Source organism: Phyllopteryx taeniolatus, chromosome 1, assembly GCF_024500385.1.
Source record: "Phyllopteryx taeniolatus isolate TA_2022b chromosome 1, UOR_Ptae_1.2, whole genome shotgun sequence".
NCBI classification, from domain to species: Eukaryota; Metazoa; Chordata; class Actinopteri; order Syngnathiformes; family Syngnathidae; genus Phyllopteryx; species Phyllopteryx taeniolatus.
In genome coordinates this window covers 30921833-30944744 of record NC_084502.1, presented here as the reverse complement: position 1 = coordinate 30944744, position 22912 = coordinate 30921833, and the positions used below count along the sequence as shown (strand labels likewise).

At 39.5% G+C, this 22912-nt stretch overlaps 1 protein-coding gene across 3 annotated transcripts in view; it reads right to left on the bottom strand.

Moving 5' to 3' along the window:
* The window catches only part of cpne5a (copine Va), a 121981-nt gene that overhangs the window by 39308 nt on the left and 59761 nt on the right, over nucleotides 1-22912 (bottom strand). For all 3 annotated transcript variants that reach the window (XM_061788548.1, XM_061788538.1, XM_061788556.1), the window contains 7 exons: nucleotides 18656-18719; nucleotides 11034-11137; nucleotides 9114-9218; nucleotides 5806-5847; nucleotides 5639-5714; nucleotides 434-487; nucleotides 28-89 (listed from right to left, as the gene is read on the bottom strand). In XM_061788548.1, the coding sequence (XP_061644532.1) occupies nucleotides 28-89; nucleotides 434-487; nucleotides 5639-5714; nucleotides 5806-5847; nucleotides 9114-9218; nucleotides 11034-11137; nucleotides 18656-18719 (507 nt within the window). The remainder of the gene's footprint in view (nucleotides 1-27; nucleotides 90-433; nucleotides 488-5638; nucleotides 5715-5805; nucleotides 5848-9113; nucleotides 9219-11033; nucleotides 11138-18655; nucleotides 18720-22912) is intronic.

The following is a 22912-nucleotide window of genomic DNA, read 5'->3' as shown; positions in this document are numbered from 1 at the left end:
AATTGAAAGACAACCTGAAGAACTCACCCTCCTTTAATGTAATCCAGGAAAGTGTGCTCTGACTCCACGCTGAATGACATCAAGGACACCTGATGATTGGGAAGGGGGGGGGGGGGGGCAAACAAAGATTTAATGTTTGAGCATTAATGGGAGCGATAGCTACTCATCTACATGAACACATTAGCCAGTCACCTCTGAGCACAAAATGCCTCATCCATGCCCAATAAGTGTGAGGCATGGGCAGAAAGTTTAATGTTCTAATCACTGATGAATATATCAATTAATAGAGCGTTCATCAGTGCACAGTCGGCCCCGGACAAGAGCCTCATTATGGATGATTACAACATCCCGCCAACTGTCCGCATTGTAAACTGTGACATTGGGAGTGAGCGGAATAAAAAACAGAGCTGAGCTTCCTGTGAGATGCACTCACCGTCCCAGAGTTGACGTATCGCTTTTTCTTGAGCTTCTTCTTGGCATTCGCCACCTAGTAAGGAGACAGAGTGGAAAAGTGGGAAATATGAATCACAATGAATGATCATATGAATGATTCTTTTTAGCCCGCCCTGGGCGATAAGCAATTAAACATCTTTTGCACTCGTGTGCCATGCCTGAGAGGGTAACGGAGCATACATACACCAAATCCAATAGTAGCGTGAGTGTTAGATAGCATAGATCGTGCCGCACAGCAAGAGCTACATTATTCAGACCGTTGCTGGAGTGTGCTTCTCCTGTGAATTACATTGTGAGGTACAATGGAGGCATACGCAAACGGTGTGCCATTGAGGTGATAAGCAAAGCAAGCTGCTTCAGCCATGGACAAATCATTCCTTGACAAAAGAGTCTGTCTCTTCTTGGATCAAAAGTAATATAAAAGGCTGCCGGATACCACCACAACACTACCAGGATTCTTGCAAAAGTGAAATACAGATTTGACTCACAGGTAACTATTTCTACGGTCCCAAATAAAATCACAACAATGGCTCTGTATTCTGTAATGGGATAAAGTTACACTTATCATATTAAGGTTAAGTGAGTCATGGCTGTGAATATTCTCATTCATCCAGGTCATTTCATTCTCAGGGCATTGAATCGATCGAACAGTGCTGTTTCTCTTGGAGATGCAGGTAGATAGCTGAGTCTTGACCTTAGGAGTTTTCCCATCTGTGCTGTGCCATGCGTCTGCTCAGTAGTTGCTTGGTTTCCCCAATGTATGTATCTGTGCTGACAGCAGACACACTCAGAAAAGCAGTCTGGTGTATGCGGTCAACAGCACTCTTTGAGGACAAAAATGTGTATATTTTGGACAGGAAAGACTTTGTTTGAAAGACGGGTGAGAGAGGCCATATACACAAAGGTGGAAAGAACATCTCTTAACAGAGGAGGGGGCTTACAACATCACCTATCTACTACCAACAATGCCATCCTTTCATCCATTCCTAAGAATCTCTATAATTCTGCCTCCAACAAACAGCATGGCCTCCTTAACTTAGGTAACTCCACGACCACTTCTGAATGGAATATGGAATGGAATATCAATGAGGGAGTTTGAGCTTCCACCCAACGACTGGTGGATTGACAATGGTCTATCGGCCAGGCAGTTTAATGGCTCTCACCCTTTTTTGCATTCCAAAACAATAATTCCACACTTGGTGTTGCATGTTTCTAAATTGGAGCATAAATAGTTGAGTCTTCCACACACTGGATAGTGGATCCTAACCAAGCCTTGTTGCATGAACTGATGAAGCCTGCTCAGAACATCTTCTACGACAAGCAGAACTGTCCAGTTGCGATCAAGTCAATGCCCTGAGAACATTAAGTGAGTCATGCTATAGCCAACTGTGCCCTAACAATCATACACTATTGTAATCAGAACAATCACTCTCGAACTTTCTGTGGAAAAACAATCACATGCTCGTCCTGTACGATCAAACTACAGTATGTCTGGCATAATAATCACACAAACCTGTTGTCCAAACATTCACTCCAAGCTCTGTGTGGCATAACAATCACACTCTCTTGTCCACAAATCAATCACCTCTAAAGCTATGTATGGCATAACAATCACATGATTGTGTCATCAAAACAATCACCCCAAATTATGTGTATCATAACAATCACATGATTGTGTCTTGAAAACAATCACACCAACTATCTACTATCTGTATTATAACAATCACTCTCAAACTTTCTGTAGAAAAACAATCACATGCTCGTCCTGTACGATCAAACTACAGTATGTCTGGCATAATAATCACACAAACTTGTTGTCCAAACATTCACTCCAAGCTCCGTGTGGCATAACAATCACACTCTCTTGTCCACAAACCAATCACCTCTAAAGCTATGTGTGGCATAACAATCACATGATTGTGTCATCAAAACAATCACCCCAAACTATGTGTATCATAACAATCACATGATTGTGTCTTGAAAACAATCACACCAACTATCAACTATCTGTATGATAACAATCACTCTCAAACTTTCTGTAGAAAAACAATCACATGGTCGTCCTGTACGATCAAACTACAGTATGTCTGGCATAATAACTCTCAAGGCTATTTGTGGAGAAACAATCACATGATTGTCATCAAAACAATCACTCTTTACGCTATGTGGTGGAAAAACAATCACATACTCTCATTGTCAAAACAATCACTGCAAGGTATGTGAGGCATAACAACCATACGCTGTTTTCACAGTCGCTCTCCAAAGCTATGTTTGGCATATTACATGCTCTTGTCCAAACAATCACTCTCAAAGCTTTTCCAGACATAACAATCACATGCTCGTCACCAAAACAATCACTCTCCAAGTGATGTGGTACAAAACAATCGCATGCTCTTGTTGTCAAAACAATCACTCTGCAAGGTATGGGAGGTATAAAAACCACATGCTCTTGTTGACAAAACAATCACTCTCCAAGCTACAGTGTGTTTGGCATATCACATGGTCTTGTTGTCAAAACAATCAATCTAAAAACTGTATTAGACAAAAAACAATCATATGCTTGTCGTCAATCAATCTATGCAGCAAGCTATGACTGGCATAATAATCACACACACTTGAGATGCTGTCATGTTTTTCATTGTGTTTTCCTGATGTTTTCCCCTCGTTTTTGATCATGTTTCGCTTTTTGTGTTAACTGATGTTTTCTATTCAGGTTTTCTGTCATGTTTTTCCATCAGGTTTTTCTTCAGGTTTCCTGTTATGTTTTCCTGTGATATTTTCCCAAAAGGTGTTCTGTCACGTTTTCCGGTGGCCCGGATTCCAGCTGTAACCCCAAGGACAACCCAAACAAGCTCCAATATGGCACGTGGCTCTGTTGCTCATTTGTATACCCGAATTGCTGGTCCAGTCTGCCCCGTCCACTTAACCTCTTTCAGGCCACATGGGACAGAAGCAGCCGGATACCCATTTCCAATAGTTTAGCTCTAATAAGCACGACTCGCTGAGTCTTCTGACTAAACGTTGGATAACGACAACGTCCCCTTGCCCGGGCAAAACAGGCACTGATTTTCTCCAATAGTAAAAAGCCATTTGGGATTCAGCACACAGACATTGAGGTGATTCATTTGTCCTGATGGATGTCCTGCCTTGGAATAAAAGCACCTTAACTTTGGACTATGCTTGATTTAACCCTCTTGTTATATTGTGGGTCATATTAACGTGATCCTTTAAGGATAAAAACTTCTTCTCCAGGCTTTAAAAATAGTATTTTTTTAATTAGAAATGTTCTCTCAAATCTTGGAAAGAATGGCCTTTTTCAAACCTCATTATGCCCAAAAAACTAACACAAAAAGGTATTAATTTTATTAATCTGTATTCATTTATATTATTTATTAATTGGTGAATTGATTTACTGTAAACACAAAATTACTGAAGTTTTACATATACATTTCATTAGTTTTACTGTGCCGGCACAGTGAACGACTGGTTAGCACATCTGCCTCACAGTTCTCGGGACCGGGGTTCAAATCCCGACCCCGCCTGTGTGAAGTTTGCATGTTCTCCCCGTGCCTGGGTGGGTTCTCTCCAGGCACTCCGGTTTCCTCCCACATCCCCAAAACATGCATGGTAGTTTAATTGTAGACTCTAAATTGCCCGTCGGTGTGAATGTGAGCGCCGGCAGTAAGTCGGTCTCGTTTCCGGTGAGGGTTGGACTCCGCCAAGGCTGCCCTTTGTCACCGATTCTGTTCATAACTTTTATGGACAGAATTTGTAGGCGCAGCCGAGGCGTAGAGGGGGTCCAGTTTGGTGGCCTCAGAATTATCTCTGCTTTTTGCAGATGATGTGGTTCTGTTGGCTTCATCAAGCCGTGATCTCCAACTCTCACTGGAGCGGTTCGCATCCGAGTGTGAAGGATGAGATCCTTCCCCAAGTGGAGGAGTTCAAGTATCTTGGGGTCTTGTTCACGAGTGAGGGAAGAATGGTACGGGAGATCGACGGGCAGATTGGTGCAGCGTCTGCAGTGATGCGGACTTTGTATCGATCCGTTGTGGTAAAGAAGGAGCTAAGCCGAAAGGCGAAGCTCTCGATTTACCGGTCGATCTACGTTCCTACCCTCACCTATGGTCACGAGCTGTGGGTCGTGACCGAAAGAACAAGATCCCGGATACAAGCGGCCCGAAATGAGTTTCCTCCGCAGGGTGTCCGGGCTCTCCCTTAGAGATAGGGTGAGCAGCTCGGTCATCCGGGAGGAGCTCAGAGTAGAGTCGAGTAGAGACGCGTCCCTGGTGAGGTGTTCCGGGCACGTCACACCGGGAGGAGAACCGGGAACGACCCAGGACACGCTGGAGAGACTACGTCTCTTGGCTTGCCTGGGAACGCCTCGGGATCCCCTCGGAAGAGCTGGAGGAAGTGGCTGGAGAGAGGGAGGTCTGGGCTTCCCTGCTGAGGCTGCTGCCCACGCGACCCTGACCTCGGATAAGCGGAAGACAATGGATGGATGGATGTTTTGATTTTGGAGGATGGTCACGGAACGAATTAAACTCGTGTCTCAAGGCAACATTGTATGATTAAATAAAAATGAGATTATGTAATTTATTAAAATATTTAGAAGACATAAAATAAATGAGGGGGCGGCACTGGTTAGGACGTCTGCCTTACAGTTCTGAGGACCTGGTTTCAAATCTGGCCTCACCTGTGTGGAGTTTGGGTTTTCTCTGGGTACTCCAGTTTCCTCCCACATTCCAAAAACATGCATGGTAGGTTAATTGAAGACTCTAAATTGCCCGTCAGTGTGAATGTGAGTGCGAATGGTTGTTTGTTTCTATGTGCCCTGTGATTGGCTGGCGACCAGTTCAGGGTGTACCCCGCCTCTCGCCCGAAGATAGCTGGGATAGGCTCCATCACGCCCACGACACTAGTGAAAGTAAACGGGATGGAAGCTGAATGAAAATAAATTCATGTACAAATGTTAATATTTACCTAATCTATTATTCAAAATACTTAATTTTAGATACACAGTTTAACTGGTTTTGTTTTACTTTTTTCCGATTTCACCTACAAATGATCTGACCCATCTGTCCGTTTAAAAAAACAAATGTGGCTGTTTGAGTAGAAAAGTTAGCCAAGCCCTGCAGGCCTATGGTGAAAATTTGTGTTCGTGCTGTCTATGTAAATCTGCACTCACCTCATAGACGTTTAATTGGCTCTGACCCCGACATAACTCTTTGTAGCTACTTGTGAATTCACCAATGAAGTCGTGGCTGGGAGAGAATAACACCAACGGGAAAAAAAATTCATTACATGCTCATATGGGAATATATGTGTGTGTGCGTGTGTGCACGTTTGTCTGACCTTCCATCTCTGTCCCAGTCATAGACTTCCACTTTGATTGTTCTGTAAAATAAATGAAAAACAACAGGATGAACACATTTGTTATTGTCAAGGTGAGCGTGTGTAACAATGAAGCAAAACAAGCTGCCAAAAAGTGATTCATGACAGGAAAAAAAAAACAACAACAACGCGTCATTCGTAGACTGCTATTATTAGAACAATAACACAAAGAATACATTTGAAACAATTTTCAAAGGCTATAAAGCAGCACCACCTTGATGTTTTCAACATCCCAAAAGATACATACGTACCAAAATTCAAGCAATAATACCATTCATGGGAATCTTTTGTAACTGGCATGACTCATTCACTTTAAGAGAGTGTTGAAAGAGTGATGCTACAATATTCAGCTGTCATAATTTCAGTGGTATCACTTTTGCCCTGACACGAGTTGATAAATTCAAACACAAAAGCAGACACTTCAATTTTTTTTGTGAACGGAGTAAAATGTGTGTTAAAGATAAATCATTTATATTTAGAACTTAGAACACAAGTTAAATATAAAGTAAATTAAGCAATTAAGAGGATGATTTAATGATCCACAGGTGTCAAACTCAAGGCCCGGGTGCCTGATCCGGCCCACATCATTTTGTGTGGCCTGTGAAAGCAAATCATCTGCGTCCACTGCATGTTTCTTGCTAAAATACCAAAACTGACATTGAGCTATTACAAGGATTTATTGTTATCAATCCATCTTTTGAAATAAATGAAATATTAGTTGAGCATACAATTTTTGACAGGCTTCTGATTTCAAAAGTAGTTATCCGTCAATTTGTTGTGCACAACCCAATTCCAATGAAGTTGGGACGTTGTGTTAAACATAAATAAAAACAGAATACAATGATTTGCAAAACATGTTCAACCTATATTAATTTTAATACACAACAAAGACAAGATATTTAATGTTTAAACTGATAAACTTGGCTGCGATTGGCTGGCGACCAGTTCAGGGTGTACCACGCCTTCTTCCCGAAGATAGCTGGGATAGGCTCCAGCACTGCCGCAACCCTAGTGAGGATAAGCAGCTCGGAAAATGGATGGATGGATGGATAAACTTGATTTTTTTTTAGCAAATAATCATGAACTTAGAATTTTATGGCTGCAACACGTTCCAAAAAAGTTGGGACAGGGTCATGTTTACCACTGTGTTACATCACCTTTTCTTTTAACAACATTCAATAAATGTTTGGGAACTGGGGACACTAATTGTTGAAGCTTTGTAGGTGGAATTCTTTCCCATTCTTGCTTGCTGTATAGCTTCAGCTGTTCAACAGTCCGGGGTCGCCATTGTCGTATTTTACACTTTATAATGCGCCACACATTTTCAATGAGAGACAGGTCTGGACTGCAGGCAGGCCAGTCTAGTACCCGCACTGTTTTACTACAAAGAAACGCTGTTGTAACACGTGCAGAATCTGGTTTGGCATTGTCTTGCTGAAATAAGCAGGGACGTCCATGAAAAAGGCGTTGCTTGGATGGCAGCATATGTTTCTCCAAAACCTGTATGTACCTTTCAGCATTAATGGTGCCTTCACAGATGTGTAAGTTACCCATGCCATTGGCACTAACACAGCCCCATACCATCACAGATTGGCTTTTGAACTTTGCGTCCATTACAGTCCGGATGGTTCTTTTCCTCTTTGGCCCGGAGGACACGATGTCCAGAATTTCCAAAAACAATTTGAAATATGGACTCATCGGACACTTTTCCACTCTGCACCAGTCCATCTTAGATGAGCTCGGGCCCAGAGAAGCCGGCGGTGTTTCTGTGTGTTGTTAATAAATGGCTTTTGCTTTACATAGTAGAGTTTCAAGTTGCACTTACGGATGTAGCTCCGAACTGTATTTACTGACATTGGTTTTCTGAAGTGTTCCAGAGCCCATGTGGTGATGTCGTTGATTTGATTTTTGATGCAGTGCCGCCTGAGGAATCAAAGGTCACGGGCATTCAATGTGAGTTTTGGGCCTTGCTGCTTACATGCAGTGATTTCTCCAGATTCTCTGAACCTTTAGATGATATTATGGACCGTAGGTGAGCTATTTCTTTTCCTTTCGGCTTGTCCCTAAATCCCTAAATTCCTTGCAATTGTATGTTGAGGAACATTGTCCTTAAACTGTTCGATTATTTTCTCACGCACTTGTTCACAAAGAGGTTAAAGTTGCCCAATCTTTGCTTGTGAATGACTGAGCAATTCAAGGAAGGTCCTTTTTATACCCAATCATGGCACCCACCTGTTGCCAATTAGCCTTTTCACCTGTGGGATGTTCCAAACAGGTGTTTGATAAGCATTCCTCAACTTTCTCAGTCTTTTTTGCCACCTGTCCCAACTTTTTTGGAACGTGTTTCAGCCATAAAATTCAAAGTTAATGATTAGTTGCTAAAAACAATTAACAATTTTATTAGAAAAATAGAACTTTTTATCGTGAAAAATAAGCCTTTATTCTCATGTGCAAATTTTTTTCTTGAAAAACCTATCGGAAAAACGACTATGTGATGTTGTTCTCCAAAACTATTATTTTATATAAAATTTTTAAATATGTATGACTTTGTCTAAAAAAAAAGTACACCTTTTACTGTAACTAAAAAAAAACCAACAAAAATCTGTTTCATAAAAAATAGGAGTCTCTAAAAAATCTAAGCGATTATTCTCAAAATGTTTCATTTTCTTGAAAAACTGCAACCTTTTTTTAATAGGACTTTTTACTTGGAATACTGGGATTTGTTTTCTCCAAAACTAGGACTTCACATAAAAAACTATGACTTTATCTAAATATCACTTTATCAAAAAATATTTTCTTAATATTATGGCTTTCTTCCCCAAACCCCGACAACTTATGTAGAAAAATAAGACTTTTACAAAGAAAATACAATTATCTGGAAAAATATGACTCTGACAATGTATATTTCTTGAAAAAAAAACTTTTTTTTAAATATGACTTTATCCCCCAAATGGTACGTTTTAATAAAGAACAAAAAAAAAAACTACACATTCTTAAAAAAGTAGTGCTTTTTTTTAAAAAAGAAAAGAAAAAAAGAGCCTTTATTCTTGTAATGCTACTTTTTTGGAAAACTAACTTTTTCATCGTATTTCTTCAGTTCGGAATCAGGCCTCTTCCAAATGTTGCTCAAAATCTGATAAGAATCTTGTAGTATGTACCACTGTGTACACTGAAGCTGAAAAACAGTGCTTCTCAAACGCCACGAGCCGTAGCTTTGGGGTCTACAAAACAATTTGCAATAAATGATGATATTGCATCATGGGGCTTACCTGTCGTAGTCTCCATTGCAGAGTGCCCGCACAGGGATGGAGAAGGGCTGCCACACGGGGTTCAGCGTGTTCTTCACCACTTCAGTCTTGTGGCAGATGGTGAACCTGAACATGAAAGATCAATGGGAATTTGAAGCGTACTGTAGCACCACAAGACCTTTCCCATGTCTGCCTGCCTCGGATTTAGGCCTGGTACACACCTAAGGAGTTTTCAAATTCAAACACATGAAGATAAAAAATATGGCATTGAAAAGTTCTGGTTGTACTGTGTGTGGTGTGCTCTGATAATCTCAACACAGAACACTAGTGTTGTGATCAAGACCGCTCTATCCCAGACCACGACTTGCCTGAGACCAGAGCTCACCGAGACCAAGACAAGCCCACGCTTGTGACAAGACCAATTTAAAAACCAAAACAAGGTTGAACAGTTGAAGAGCATCCATCCATCCATCCATTTTCTTTACCGCTTATCCTCACTGGGGTCGCGGGCGTGCTGGAGCCTATCCCAGCTATCTTCGGGCGAGAGGCGGGGTACACCCTTAACTGATCGCCAGCCAATCGCAGGGCACATATAAACAAACAACAATTCACCCTCACATTCACATCTATGGGCAATTTAGAGTCTTCAATCAACCTACCACGCATGTTTTTGGGATGTGGTAGGAAACCGAGGTACCCGGAGAAAACTCACGCAGGCACGGAGATAACATGCAAATTCCACACAGAGGAGGGCTTATTTGAACCCGGGTCCCAGTTGAAGAGCATTCACTCTATAGTTGAAATTTTCTTTTAAACACATGTGACAGAGAAAACTCTATACTGTCAAAGTGCTACATGGAAAATTCTAAAAACTTAAGAATTTTTCTCAACTAAATTCTTGCAAAAAATTTATCCTTGTATGTATTTAAAAGTGAAATGCGGGTGAAAGTGCTGCAAATGGGTCAAAGAGTGGAAAAAATTGCCAATTTAGTTGATTTGACATAAGCTACAGCCAAAGTGTAAGACTGTTAAATAAAGCCAATTTAAGGTGGAATTAAAACCTCTTTCCCGAAATATTCATCTCAGAAAGACAAAATTAAAGTCGCTGTGTTACTTACAGCTAACAATAGCTTACCTGTGTTTAACACCTGGGTTAATAACATGAATTGAAGGTATTTGATGTTTTTATCCAGTGATTCTCCTTATTATCTTATTAATGAAGTTGAGGAATAATAGATCAATGCTGGTCTCGACCGGAAAGTCCAGCCAGTCCGAGACTGAGACAAGCCCAAGACTTTTGGTAGCCGAGTCCCAAACGAGACCAAGACCTTCAGAATGTGGTCTTGTGTGTTACAACACTACAGAACACCACATACAAAGATTCTGTTCCATCACTAAACTAGAAAAAAGACCTCCAAGGCAGACATGTCGCATGACCACGTTATCTCATCAAAACGAAGAAGGGCGGGAGTGTTGTAGAATGGAGATGGCAACAAAAAGACTTGCTTTGGAAAATATTTCTTGCTGTCTGGTCAACCCACTTATATGAAATACAACTTCGGATATGTCGTCAGTCAGGTCGCTGCTTGATTGGCTACATTCCGTTTCACGTCATAATTCACGGAGTCATGACTTAGGAGTCGTCGGCTTTCCACATATGCGAAGATTTTTGGTCGTAAACATTGAACACATTTCATACAGTATTTAAGATTGTCGGCCACCACCTGTTTCCCACCCTATTATCAGGACAAATCCACTCTTAACACACCTCAGACCACAGAATAACCGTACAGGATAATCTTATAAGATATGAAACGTATAATTTGACATTAGTCATCCTTGGTCATAAAGGGGCAAAATTAGGACAAAAACAGCCCCATTGTCTTTATGTGTGTACCGGGCCTTAGCTTTACGAGACTTATGCTAAAAAGACAAACTTACGTGCCATCCTCATTGCTCCTGTAGAAAACCATGAAGGGGTCTGACTTCCCAAAGAAGTCTTTCTTGTCCAGCTTGTTGGCACAAAACTGCATGGTGGTGTAGTCCTACAGAGGACAAAAAAAGACATTTTGGGAAAGTTCCAATGCATTTTTGTTTCAGTGCATTTTGGTTAAAACACATTATCACCTTGCGATGACCAGACCAAGTCAGCACGGCGAACTAGTGGTTAGCATGTCTGCCTCACAGTTGAGAGCATCTGGGTTTAAGGTTGCGTATGTTCCCTCTGTGCTTTTTTTTTTTTTTTTTTTTTTTGTTGTTTTTTTTTTTGGTGGCGGGGGGCCCTTGATATTATGTCCACAATATACAGTAGATATAATCTTTAAAAAAATGCTAATACATGGCCATAAAATACAAATGTGTGACTTTATACAGTATGGTGCCTTGAGATACCTGTTCTTCGAGATACAAGCCGTCGTTTGGCTGACTTTTTGCTTTGATTTGCGAGATATGGTGCCAGTGAACTCAGCTTGACTGATTTAACAACAAGCAGAAGTTTGGCAGATTCTTTATAAAAAAAATATATATAAAAAAAAAAGCAGTTTATTGCCGCTCCCAGTTGAAGTTTGCTCAAACTAAACATAAAACAAAAATAATTACATGGCATTTAAAACAACCACATAGCTTTGCCTTAGGTTAGGGTAGCTTAATACTAGGAAACAATGCATAATGGCATAAATGACCTTAAAGCGACTACATGGCTTTGACAATATTTCACTAACAAGTTCTCTTTATGTATTTTTTGGCAAGAAAATGAAACAGGCAGTCATTTCCAATCATATCAATCTGTTTTGGAGCAATCGGTAAAAAAGTAATTGCCCTGGGAACGCCCCTTTTTCATCGCCAAAATCAATATGCGCCATTGTCTTGGTGTGATGTCAGAGATGGAGCAGGAGACCAAATTCACTGCATAGTCCGTGTGGACAAAGAAATGTACTACAAAGTGGCAGTATTTACTCATAATTTATATATTGTCGCTGTCAGTCAGAATCTGCCCACCTCCAAAATGACTACTTTTGAGAAAAAAACGCCATCTTGCTTGAGTTTCCAAACATCGCTTTGTTCAAGTTGGTATTATACCTTATATATCTATCATATACCATTGCACATGCACATCAACACAACATCACCCCAAAATTATGTTCAAGCTAATTTAATATCGATAATTTATTATGCTGTCATTGATTAGAATCGTATGAACACACATTTTGAGCATTTAGAGTGTTTATAGATTTGTTCTCAAGCTATTTTTACCACTTTAAATTGGTTATTATTGCCTAAAAAAGAAACAAATGGGGACAGACAAATACTATGGATTTGTGAAGAACCCAAGAACACGTGCTAGCATCAGGAATTTTGCTCACCTTCTGCCCCTGATGTCAACAGGCTTTGTCAACAGGTTTTCGACCCAAATGTGGGCGGGCCAAAATGTGACTGAAAGTCAACTACTGTATGTCATCCAAAAAAAAAAAAAAAAGGCCTAAAGTTACCACTGAGTCTACAACCCCAATTCCAATGAAGTTGGGACATTCATCAATTGTACATTGTATTGTTTTCAATTAAATATAGGTTGAACATGAGTTGCAAATCATTGTATTCTGTTTTTATTTATGTTTAACACAATGTCCCAACTCCATTGGAATTGGGGTTGTATTTTGGGAGGAATTTTTTTCTGCACACATCGTTTTTAAGTCCAAAACTATGGAATAATTGCCAATTTTCACAGCATTAGAGAGGTCCTTTAACAAATCTATGTAACGGGGTTATAATATTTTAAGCAACATATATTTTAACACAAATGGTGCAGCAACACATGAAGACAGACAAGATAATATTCAAAACGATTATCAATACCGCAATTACAGTAGTGGTGAAAGTCTTCTTTGTTTATGTCTGCATGACTGTATTTTACTGCTCCCCGGTGGCAAAGTGGTGCACACCAGAAGGAGCCACAATGAATTAATCCTGACGCACAAACTGTTTAATTCTTTACATTCCATTTGATTATGATATTACTCTTTTTTTTTTTTTTATAAATTACAATATTATGGAGCGCTATTTTCCTTATTAAAAACACATTAGAAATTGTCCATTCATTTCAATGGGGCTAAGATTAATTGTGGAGCAAGTGCTTTGAGTTACGAGCATGGTCACTGATCACTTATTATTATTAGGATTCTGATGATGATAATGATGACTATTATGATGATGATGATTCTAACAGTATGTCATACAACGCCTGCATTATAACCCAGTGAGGGCTTTCACATGGAGACTACCTTGTTGATCATAATAGCAGGAGATTAGATTGGAATGGCTGTGCGTGGAGGAGGGAGGCCTTTGTACACAATGCGTGCCCAGGGTATGTGTGAGTGCAGCTAATAATACGTTAGGCACCATTAGCATAATGACACCCATTTAGGCACCATTTGCATGTAGACAACATTATAAAGACAATGAACATGGCCTGAAAATGCTCTTGCTATCAAATGGTGGTCACGCTATCAGCTATCGTATACCAATGAAGTTGCGTGGTGGACAGGTCAGTGACATCGTACAGTATGTAAAAGCCTGATGTCCACTTATACAGTGGACCACTGCTGTATCACAGATCTTTAGGCGAGCGTTTGTTATGGGTTTTTTACAGTGTACAGGCAAGTCCAAATGATACTTTTTCACCATTAAATGTGACCTACAAGCTGTACAACACAATTGAAAATCTAATATTTTGGAGAGGGAAAGTAAAAAAGAAATGAGATAATGTAGTTGCACAAGTTTGCACAGCCTCTTATAACTATGGATGTGGCTGTGTTCAGAATCACTTTCAAACTCATGAAAAAATGAGAGTCATTACATACATGGCACTGTTTGAAGTATCTGCGATTAACCCAAAATAAAGTTCAGATGTTCTAGTTGGCTTTTCCCGACATTTTGTTGTTGTTGCTTTCTAGTAGAGGCCTGAAAGTTTTGTAAATACACTGGGCATCATTCACTAATAGTACGTAGACAGAAATTTGTCCTTAAATCGTTATGTATGTATGTTGGACGTACAAATCTGTGATTCATCAATATGTTCGTACTTGTTTTTGTTCGTACTAGATCCTCCTCAGACCATGCGTATATATACAAATAATGATCAGCTTTCGAAAAAACTTCAAACACATCTTTTACACAAAAAGATGCCCAACATATTGAAACCATAGTCATTCATAAAAACAATAATAATAAATATAACCATAATAACTTAAACCGGGAATTTGCTAATGAGTTGATTGTCCTAAAATTTTTTGAAAAGGACATTTCTCATCACTTTTACCCTCATTCCGTTCAAGTGCTTTTATGTGCATGTCTGCCTGCAGTACGATGTTGTCACTCAATGAGCAAGTTTCGCGACTGGAACAGCATTCGGACCGCTCACAGTTGCTAGTTTATCCAAGGCTTTAGTTATTCTTTCAAATCCCTCAGACTTACATGTTTTTCTGTGATTTTGTATGTGCCAATGTGATGTATCGTAATTTCTCGTGTATAATGCGCACTGATGTATAATACGCACCCCCAAAGTTGACCTCAAAATCCTGGAAAACCCTTCTACTTATGTATAATGGATGATTTTGTTTCTACTCACATGACCAAAACATGAAGTATTATCTGTATTTTTGTTAATTTTTTCAAAGAATTATTCTGAAGTTAAGCACTTTATTAACACATAATACTTTCTTTTTATTTACATGCTCTTATTTTGAAATTGAATATATATATATATATATATATATATTTCACAAATTCTGCCAGGGTATGTAAACTTATGAGCACAACTGTACATATATGCAGTCATATGTACCACTGTCATATTGGAATGAAAGTGTAGGCTACACCTTTTTTATAACCAGTCGGTGGCGGTGGCATTTTGGAATGAAAGTGTACAGCTTTTTCATAACCACTAGATGTCGGCATACATTTATAAAATCTTTTTCATTTTCCCCTATACCTATGTATAATGGGCACTGTTGACTTTTGACAATTTTTGGGGTAGAAAAATGCGCATTATACACGAGAGATTATGGTAAATTGATCGATGCGGGCCCACATCTGCTGCTGGCGTGGTTGCTTGTGACATAACTCCGATTGACAAAAATGGCATAAACTTTCTATAGCTTACAATGCGAATTTCCTGAATTTTATCAATTACAAATGCCTCTTTACTGTGCTATATTTATTCATTAGTATATATTTTATACATATATATTTTTTAACTTATAAAGTTTGTGCATCTTGGCTCAAATATTTTTAGTCTTAGTATGTGTTTTGTGCCACATTCTCTCATTTAACTTTAAAATTAATTAAAAATGATTAACATGATTAATACAGGTTGTCAGTTTCTGTTTTTAGTAAGCTTTCTGATGAGGTCAACCTTTTGAAAATAGGATAAAGATTAAGAATGTTATGAAAGTTTTGGCTCAATCTTTTGTGACTTTACACCTCCGCGCATTGTCTGCAGACGGATGTCCTTTCATAGGGAAATAGGGGTGCTGTTTATGCAATTTACAGCTTACAGTTTACACGGGCACAGGCTTGTCATTTTTAATAAATTCTAATTCACTAACATAGGCACGAAAGGTGTGATAAAAATTGGCCAGTACGCACGTCATGGATGAATCCGACAGTGATTTTGCGTATACCCTCAAATTGTGCGCAGAATAAGAAAATTTCTACGCATTTTTTTGTGACTGAGACCCGTTGACTGCTAATTCGAACTGTTCATAATTCCCTCCACCTTGACTAAGCTGAAGAAAAACAGCCCCTGCGCCAAAGATACTTTTTGGAATTATGGCTAAAAAGTTCAACCTTTGTTTCATCGGATCAAAACACATTTCCCCACGTGTTTTGTATACTTGGTACGTTGATGAAAAAAGATTATTAATATTTTGGTCCAAACACAACAATACTTATCAGGTTGATGGCTAATTTTATGTTAAACTGTGAAACATTTGAAATGGTAATTCATTCAAGACTGTGTTTACATACTTGTTTTGACAAATTGACCCAAAAATATTTTTGAAGGCCATATCGCCCAGCCGTGGCTAGTGTGAGCATAGGGTGAGGATAGTGGAGGAGGGAAATGGAGACAGAAGACTGAAACTTGTGAATCTTATGTTAATTGTATTAATGCTGAATGTGATGATGTCGTGCAGGTGTCACATTCGCATCAACACACCGATGACTGAGCAGCATTGTTGACTCCTCCAACTCTCCTCCATCTCAGAGAGAGGGAGAGTGATTATTTCATGACACCTATTAAAGCTCCTTCGCATTCTCGCTGTTGTTTCCAATCATACAGTTTATGTTTCCAATCATCACGGTGGGGATGTTGAAGATAGTGAAGAGTTGATTAAAACAGTCAGTGGTGGTAAAATGAATCAGCCTCTGTTTTTTTCTTTTTTTTCATCCCCCGTCGCATTCGTGTCATTACCAGCACTATTGTGAGATTCTACATAGCCCAGGAAGTCCACAATGGTCTTTTTCTTCCCCAGATGGTGTCACGGTCAAGTTATAGAGCCATTGCCACAAATTCATATCCTCCCTCTGTGGGTTTTTAGGGCTTTTTAACAAAACAAAATGAAGTCAATTTAAGTTAAAAACAACCAAAAAAATAAAATTATTTTATGTTGAAAATAGCACATGGTGGGTGTATCGTTTTAAAATGAAGGAAATGTAAGTTAAAAAAAAGTACATACGGAGGAATGACCCATTTACAGTCAGAGACCCCCTGAACAAGTGGTAATAAAAGATCACTGTGTCCTTTTATTTCTGTGTGTCGTTGTGCTTTATTCACATTTGCATCTGCCAGAATGCTGGTGAGGATGTAAGCGGGAGGGAGTGTTAATAGGGAGCACTAAAATAGAAAATATTAGCACAGAGCCAAGTCAATTACCCATCCAGTAGCTGCCTCAGGTAGACGCGGTGGAAAATGTGGCTTAATGAATGAATTAGTTCGCCCGGGAGAGTGAAAAAGAATTGACCAGTGATTTTTGTCAGTGATGAACTCACTTTAGCGCAGGCTTTAATCATCCAGCACAGCCTTTCCTAAATGTCCCCGAAAGCCACGTGCAGTCCCCTTCAACAATCTGAAAGAGTTGGCGCACCCCCTGTCCCTTGCACACAGCCTAAAACCACATCAAAACAAACCTGTTGATGGCCTTGACACATTCCTAAAATATATATTAAATTAAATTGATTAAATTCAATAAAAAAAAAAAATTATGAATTATTATTAATAGTTAGAACCAGAAATATACTACATACTGTAAACCCAAAACACATCATTTCATACTCATCTTACATTACCCTTAAAACAAATGTCTTACATACGATTATATATATATAATTTTTTTTTTAACGTACCAGAAGAGCACTTACTTGCACATGAACACAAAGTGAAGACTCTCCATAACTTTTTAATAACCCAGGATTAATTTAACTCCTCCCTGATATACAAAAATGTTAGTCTCTCAATTGAGATGCATCACTTTACCATACGGTACTTCTTTGACACCAATTACTTAATATACATATATATGTATATATATATATATATATATATATATATATATATATATATATACGTATATATATATATATATATATATATATACATATATACATATATATATATACATATATACATATATATATATATATATATATATATACACATATATACATATCTATATGTGTATATATATATATGTATATATATGTGTATATATATATGTATATATATATAAATGCTCGGACTCTGATTCTATATCCCCACTTGCGATTCATGAGGACGTAAACTAGCAAATAAATCAGATTTGAATGGTTACTGGTTGTACTTTTCCAAAATAATAGTATTGACAGACAGACAGACAGACAGATTATGTAGGTACTTTAACAAAGTTATTAAAACCTTTCCACATGACTTGTCGTTCATAATGACAAAAAAAGAGGACAAATTAAGATTTACATTCAATACTTTTTTTTATTCCCGGTGACAGCTAGTATTGGTAATACAGTGTTTAAATAGTCATGCAGTGGGTGATTTTTGCCGGGATAGTGAAAAGTCTACTAAGGTGCGGGCGTACGTCGAGCCCGCTGCTAGCTCCTCCATAGCCGAAGTCTCCAGCAGTCAGGATGAGTTTGACAGCTCACGCTGTTCTTTGTAAATTTTATCCAAAATTAATAAATCCTCCAGTGAATATGATCCTAGACCAGGGGATGTTGTTGATTTTTGTGAACTGCGGGCCTCTGAAGCTCTTTGAGAATCTTTTGTGAATAACGTCCATCAACAAACTTTTCTTGACTTTGGGCAACAGATGGCGTACACTCTGGATTGGTCGCCAGTCAATCACTGTGCACATATATAGACAAGTAAGCATTCATGGTCACATGTACACCTATGGACCATTTCTTGGAGTTTCGAAACCAGGACCTCTGAACTGTGAGGTAGATGTGCTAACCACTCACCACCGTGCTGCCCGATGCATACTACTGTATGCTTTTAATGCTCTGAGCCGAAGACTTACTCTGCAGTTGCCAAGTTCCTCAGCAGACAAGATAATGGTCCCACATTTCTTCCCGGGTATTCCACTGCAGACAGAAAGAAAAACACAAATGATTGGAATGACCAGGGCATGTGTCACAACAGACTGATGCGGTGGAGTAAAAAAAAAAAAGTAACGGCGTAACTACTTCTCCCGCACACATTTTTTATGGAAAAATGCCGCAACAAGACACTGGAAAATTGTGTGATTTCTCTAATAAGCGCATGATTTGGTTTCTCCGCTCTAGCTATATCTCCGTACATCTTGTTTTTTTTATTTTTGTATCTATTTATTTTTTACTTTTCTCATCTTGACACAATGTGGTGGAAAGCTGGTGAAACACATGAGCACATGTGATCCCTATCTGGCTGCAAAAATCCCTTCTGAGCATGAAGACGTATTAGAACACCAGAGCGGCTTAGCCATCCTATTACGTGAACCACACATTAGACGATCAGTTGCTCCGGCGATAACTCATATTTAGTTGTTTTTCCAAGCGGATCTTGATAAGGTTTTCTTTCAATCACAGCATCATTTGCATTTACTGAAACTGCAGCAAAAAGGCAATTTGTGGGTAGACTTGAATTACACTACATCCATGCATTCACCCATCCATCCATCCATCCATCCATCCATCAATGTTCTATAGCGCTTATCCTGATTAGGGTTGTGGGTCAGCTGGAGTCTATATTAGTTGACATTGGGCAAGAGGTGGGATACACCTAGGAATGTTCGTCATCTAAAGTCAAGGCACATATTGACAAATAGTGGACAGGTTGCCACTTAATTGCGGGGTATATAAAGATGAACAATGATGAGCAATGAACTCACATGACAAAGCTAGGGTAACAAGACAATTAGAAATGGTGTATGGCCAGGATTAAAAAAAATCCACAACCTCCACAGTTTTATTATATTTAAATCTAAATATCCATTAGATGGCCCCACGTGTCAATCATTATTGCAGCCCCACTGATCTCTGAAGATGTATTACAAGTCTGCAAAAAATGGAACATACTTCGTAAAACTTTATAACGAAGATTTACATTTAAAATTTTCCTGGCCCAATCATGACTCACTCGCTTATCATTATTTTCTTCCAAATTAATGGCCTTTTCGGGAGCCTTAAAATGCCTGAAAACCCAACAATATTTGGAAATGTGTGTATCTGGGTGTATTTGAGAGGTTTCCAGCATAACCCCTAAAGATTCCCTCAGTAACACCCCACTAGGAAGATAGATTAAATGATCCCCTGAGACCAGTTTCATACAATCATACCCAAAACAAGAAGCCTTTTTGAGAAGAGCTGTCCCTGACATGCCCAAATACGGTGATCTGTAAGGGGGGGGAAAAATTTTCATTTGTAGTCTAAAAATAAACGTTTTCTTTAACATGTTTTTTTAGACACTCAAACACCATAGATTTTGAAAGTGACTTTGTGCGGTGTACCCAGTACTCATTTGACCAAAAGTATGTCACGATTAAGATCCTGTGTGTTTGACATTGTAACGTGGGGCTAAGCAGCTCTAATACTACAAATCCTACATACGCCCCTGCTACGCCTGATCTTTTAATGAGGCAAGAATACAAATGAAGCATTGAGGGTAGACGCTCTCTGGTTGCTTCTTCAAGCTCCACGGGGACCCATTTCAAGGTGAATTAAGCGTCCTTGAATTATTGATGTTTCCAGAGGAGTCACTGTTTGATGGAAACCTCCAAAGAGCCAGTAAACATTTCACTGCTCAGGCCAAGTAATAATGGCCGGGCTGTCAGTGCGGTCATGTCGAGGTGCATTGGCTTCAAAAGGATCTTTTCAAACAGCCAAGTTATTCAGTGCTGAAAGGGGACCTACTGTATGATGAGTGACTTTTAAATGTCTTATAAAGAAATTTTCTGGGGTTCACAGATTACCGTTAGATAACAGCGTTAGCTTCTGAAATGCAATACTTGGCGCCATTGAGCTGCTGGCATGACGGTGGTATAGGGTTGTTTGTGTTTAGTGATTTGTCCATGCACTGCAAAACTTTTGTTGGGTAGTCGCTTATTTTCCCCATTCTGAACTCTGCTAGAAGGAAGCACCCTGCCACCGCCAAACGAGGCTGAAGGACATGGCCAAACGCCGGCAGTGAAATCTACCCCAATGGGTGTCAATCTAATGAAAGCTCGGCTTGCCATTGGCCCAGCAATACTGGAGGGAGGGAGGGTAGAGGGTAGAGAGCGAGAGAGAGAGAGAGAGAGAGAGAGAGAGAGACTGATTGATGTATAGCGCCCTGCCAGCGACAACTCCACCAGCCATCACTGATTTTACATCAATTAAAAAGAATTCATTCAATTTCAAACCCCTCGGGCTAAATGTTGCCTGACATTTACATCAGTCCAACCCACAACTGGCCCCTATCGCTATTTGGTTTTATTATATCTACTTGATATTCTTTTCATCTGAGAGGTGTTCCCTGAGGATTAAAATAGTTATTTTTTCAATAGTAGCACTATTTGATTTCATATTTTATCAGATTATTAATTGGTGTCTTTTGTCTCAGTTGAACACACAGAACCTCTTGAACCTTACTATATATCATTCATCTCGGAGCTTCTTAATATGCACATTGTCAACTTTGTTGCAGACTACCATAACCTCCTTGATCACTACTAGAAGCTGTGGACCAGCTACACTGTAGAACCTCTAGAACATTCTTAATACCCACAATCATAACCCTGAAATGGACTCTCAGGACCTCTTTGATCACAACTGGAACTGGTTGCAGAACATCTAGACGTTTAAAAGCTCAGGACCATTCTTAATATCCGCAATCAATACCTTGTAGTCGACTACCAGAACCTCCATGATCACCAATATAAACTTTGGTAGAACACCTAGACCAGTACATCATCTAGAAACTTCTTAAGAGGCAAATTCTAAACCTTATTGTGGACTACTAGAACGTCCTTGATGACTACGAGAACCTCTAGAATCTCTAGAACATTCTTAATACCCACCATCACAAACTTGAGAGTGTACCTACAGTCACAAACTTGGAATGGACTACCAGAAACCTCCTTGATCACCGCTAGACCACACCTGGACCCATAGAACCTCGGAACATTCTTAATGATCACGTTCACAATCTTATGGTGGACTACCGGAACATCCTTGATCACCAATAGAACATGCTGTTGAACATCTAGGCTTATAGACCCTCTAGAACCTTCTTAATGGGTTCATTCGCAACCTTGGAGTGGACTTCAATAATTCACTGATCACCACAAGAACATGTAGTAGAACACCTAGACCTGTAGAACCGCTAGAACATTTTTAATAGCCACATTCTCAGCCTTGCTGTGAACTACCAGAACCTCTTTCTTAATGAGCACATTTGCAAACTTGGAGTGGACTACCAGAACCAAGTCGATCACCAATAGAACATGTAGTAGAACACCTAGACCGATAGAAACTCTAGAACCTCCTTAATGCTCACTTTAACAATCTTGTAGAGGACCACCAGAACCTCTGTGAATCTCATTAAAACCTGCTGTTGAACATCTGGACCCTGTGACATGTTATTAAGACGCTTGAGAAACTGTAAAAACCTCCTGTATTTGGAGGAAAGAATACAGTAAATACAGATGCTGTGGTTTTATCCCCCACTGTTTCATTTTTCTTTTTTGGGGGGTGGGGTGGTGGTGGGGGGGAGGGGTTGCCTTCAGTGAAATGTCGGCTGCTGATTGGAATGCTCCTGCATCATTTTGATGATGAAATGATGTGAAATGTGCTGCTTCCTGCGCCAACCGACTACACGGACGCGGCCTGCTGCAGGTGGTGTGCAACCAGCAAGTGAACAGCTCGTCAATCTGATTCATGTTTTATAACATGCAGACAATCCCGCCTAACCTGCGATGCCGTGGCCTGAGAGGTGTGGCACTATACAACATTGTGTGTTATTTGCTATGTCAAATGCTATGCATTATGGAGAATCGGGAAAGTACACTCTGTGAACATACTGTATGCCATAAAATGTGCAGAGGCAAAAAAATAATGATTAAAAACAAAATGGAAAGATGAAAACCAAGATCAAATACAAACATAAAAGTGGAATAAATTAAATGAGAAAACAAAACAGTAAAATGATAAAACATGCATTATCAAGTTAGAATTCATCCATCCAACCATCCATCCATTTTCTGAGCCGCTTCTCTTCACTAGTGTCGCGGGCGTGCTGGAGTCTATCCCAGCTATCATCG